Below are 3,399 nucleotides of genomic sequence, written 5' to 3' on the forward strand. Positions count from 1 at the left end.
TGAATGCAAACACCATGATTTTCATGATCCTGGGCGCCTCTATCGTGATGGTAAGAGATTTTTTTGCTTATTTCCCTCCCCTCCATCCCTCCCCCCCCTCCCCGCACTGTCCCTCAGCCGGTGCACCTCCGCGTGTGTGTGTGTGTGCATGTGCGTGTGCCCCGCTCAGCACCAAAGATGATTTTCTTTATGACTGCTTCAGTCGTTGGCAATCAAACTAGAGTCAATGTTTTATTCCATCATCTAGAGTTGACCAGATGCCTTGGTTATGGGCTCTTACAGGCAATAGCTTGCTTGATGGACATGAATGCGTTGTTGGACAGATTTCACAATTACATCTTACCGCATCTGAGAGGGGAAGACCGAGTTTGTCACTGCAACTGTGGAAGGTAAGGTACCTGCATACGATCTCTCTCACCTGTCCCTCCAGCCCCTTCCCACCTCATCGCCTTGGAAAGGCACAGCGAGGTGGTGGCCAGCGGCAGGGTGCTGCTGGCTGGGCTACCATTTTGGCATTCTGGCTGTGTCTCACCTTCCTCGGCGGCTCCTGCATGAACACAGGGGGTGTTCTTGTTTTTCTGGAAGAAGAGAGTTTTCGGTGGGCCTGGAATTCCATTTTCCTTTGTGTGCATGCTCGTGTCTGTGCATCTGTGAGCCCTGGGAAAGTGAGTAACTTTCACGTAAACGCTTGTCATTTTGCCTTTGTTGGCACCGGGCTGTGTTGTTTCTCTGTGTTTGTGGTCTGGGTGTTGCAGCCGGTGGTTGTGTGGTTTAACCCCAATGGGCTTTGAAGAACCGAGAGGATCAGTGTCCGGGAAGGAGCGTTGCTGTCTAGGACAGTGTCACTTTGAGGCTTTGTGATCTTTGATCAGGCTGGAATTCCCTGTGGCCTTTCTCTGGAGAGTTGCAATGATGCTGGACAGGACACACTGAGGTAGCTGGTCTGTGCTGTTGTGGAGCGTTTAGTAAGCTGAGAGCGTGGGGATAGATTCTATGCCCAGAGTAATGCCTTCGCTGGTACAAGTTTATGACTGGACAAATACCTCCCTCCCTCCATGGCTGTTTGGCAACGCTTAATTCTACACAACGTACCACTTCTTGTGTCGTGTGAGACTGTTGAGGTGCTCGGCGTGTAACTGGGCTTTGGCTGCTCTCCGTGTTAGAGCCTGGGGGCTGAATTTTAAGGAGGTGTGTTTTTCTCTTCTCTATGGGACTGTTGTCAGTGATCCTTATCCTGCGCTCCTAGAGGCCTCATTCCCCTCCTGTGCCTGGTTACTCACTGCCTGCTGGAGAGTTTCTTGTCTGTGGGGGAGTAAAGCAGCATGAGGCTGTGCCAGCTAAAGGACATGCTGGGGGAGCCCTCCCCTGCCACATCCAACGTTTAGGCTGAGCTTTACTTCTCTCTGAGCTGCCTATGGAACCAGCTGCATCCTGTCTCCCAGGCGTGACGTCTTTCCGGTGTCCCTGGCGTGGACGCTAAGCTTAAACTGGGATGTGCATAGCTTAATGAAGGGAAACTGCTTTGCCCTTCCACTCCGCTTCCTTCGCCGAAGGTGATCGTTACCTTTCTCCCCACAGTTCGTCCTCAGACTCCTGTGGCAGAACAGAAGGTACACGCAGCACCTTCAGGGCCAAAGGCAGCCAGGCCCCGAGCGATCTAGTAAGCAGACCCTAAATAACTGGTTCCTTGGGCACCTCTGTGTAAGGTCAATTGGGAAGACTGTGGGCAAGAACTGTCCACAGTCTCTTTTGACTTTTTTTTTGGCAGAGATTAGCTTTTCCTTAAGTAATTTACTTGAGTCTTCTTGAGGTTTTTCACTAGTTTAAGAGTTTTCCTCTGCCTCTTCAACCAATTTTTACTTGTCACAGCTGTGTTCAATGGTGGTGAACATTGGCTGCTGCTGGTGGTGAAAATTGACTTTAACATTGTCTGGAGTGACTGAGGAGTGTCGGGTCTCCCAGGTGGTGCTGGCAGAGTGTCCCTTCTGCTGAGGTCTGGGAAGGTGGCAGGGGCACTACTCTCTCCTCTAACTGTATGTCTGCAGAGATGCTGTTGAGGCAGATAAGTTAGCCATGACACTCTCCCTTGATATAGGTAATTTCTTAGAAAGTGCACAAAACAGCTTCCAAATTGTCAGTCATGGATCTGGGAGGAGGCAAAAAGCAGACATTTACCAGTTGCCTTAGATATGTGGAAGCGATGGCTCTTGCCAACAGGAATAGCATACCACTCTCTGCTCCTGGGCGCGGGCTCTTGTTGTGCATGAGCGTTGGTTTCCGCATGTGCGTGCTCTGACGTAGGAGAGACTTGCACAAAGCATCCCTATACTATGGGACTTTGGGGGCCTCATGCAAAGGTGAGCTTCCTGTGAGCTCTGACCTGCCGCCTGAATGCCAGTGTTTCGAGTTCTCGGATTTAAAAGGCAGGTGATGCTAAATGTTGCTTGTCCTTTTTGCCAGCTGTCCAAGTGCTCTGAGTGGAGGCCTTTAGGGCACATAGCATGAGCCACAAGCAATTCCGCCTTGCACTAGGCAAGGTTGCATCCTGGAACATGTTGTGAACCGTGGTACCAGGGATTGATAAAAGATTCTTAATTCGCCAATACCCAAAGGGAGTCCTTGGGGAAGGGAACTGGCTGCGGTTCAGTGTGTTGCAGGAATGGGGAAAATGAGTAAATGTTGCAGAAATGGAAGGGGAAGAGGACGAAGTTTGATGTGCAGTAGGCTGAGCCCCTGCGATTACTGTTTTTCCCTCCTGCCCTAGCCTAGGTTGTAGTGTCAGTCACACCAACTAGTTCATTCAGAAATGTTCTCCTGCCACTCTCCTAGCCTGGTTGTATCCTTCTGCTGGCTATCAGAGTGGAGCCCTTCCCCAGGAATGGTCTAAGCACCCCAGGCTGGAGGGTGAGTACCAGGCCTTGGGCATCCAGTGTACAGCAGGATGTGCTCTCCGGAAGGAATCTGCAGTTCCCAGGGGCTGGTGTTGTCTTGTTGGCGGTGGCTATGGACAGTGAGGTCTGGCTCTGTGTGTGTCTCAGGTGTCAGGTGTGCCAGGGGATTTGGGTCTCCATGCTCTGCCCCTCCCAGGTCTCTATGTCCCTCCCTAATCCCTGCGAGGCTCCAGGGAAAAAGCCCAGACCACAGGTCCTGGCTGTCCCTGCTGCTCTGTGATGCCAAAGTGTCCTTCCCAGCTGGAAGATGGGGCAGCCCTGGGTGTTTGGCTCCTGGCTCGGTCCGCAGCATCCAGAGTCAGTCAGATGTGTGCCATCAGTGCATCTGCAGCCGGGATCTCTGCTCCCTTGGCAGCAGGACGGGGGTCTGGCTGTGTTTCCAGCGCTCCCTCTTCCCTTGTTGCTGTCCACCCTTTCTGCTCCCCGGGAAGCGGCGGCTGGGGGGCGG

The 3,399-nt window shown here is 52.4% G+C and overlaps 1 protein-coding gene across 1 annotated transcript in view; it reads left to right on the forward strand.

Annotated features, from left to right (window-relative positions):
* The first annotated feature begins 14 nt into the window (after positions 1-14).
* The window catches only part of TMEM240 (transmembrane protein 240), a 15,355-nt gene continuing 11,970 nt past the window's right edge, over positions 15-3,399 (forward strand). Inside the window, exons 1-2 of the mRNA XM_010148879.1 lie at positions 15-50; positions 283-389. Coding sequence (XP_010147181.1) covers positions 15-50; positions 283-389 — 143 coding nt within the window. The remainder of the gene's footprint in view (positions 51-282; positions 390-3,399) is intronic.

This window comes from Eurypyga helias, unplaced genomic scaffold (assembly GCF_000690775.1).
Source record: "Eurypyga helias isolate BGI_N326 unplaced genomic scaffold, ASM69077v1 scaffold9663, whole genome shotgun sequence".
Taxonomy (NCBI): Eukaryota; Metazoa; Chordata; class Aves; order Eurypygiformes; family Eurypygidae; genus Eurypyga; species Eurypyga helias.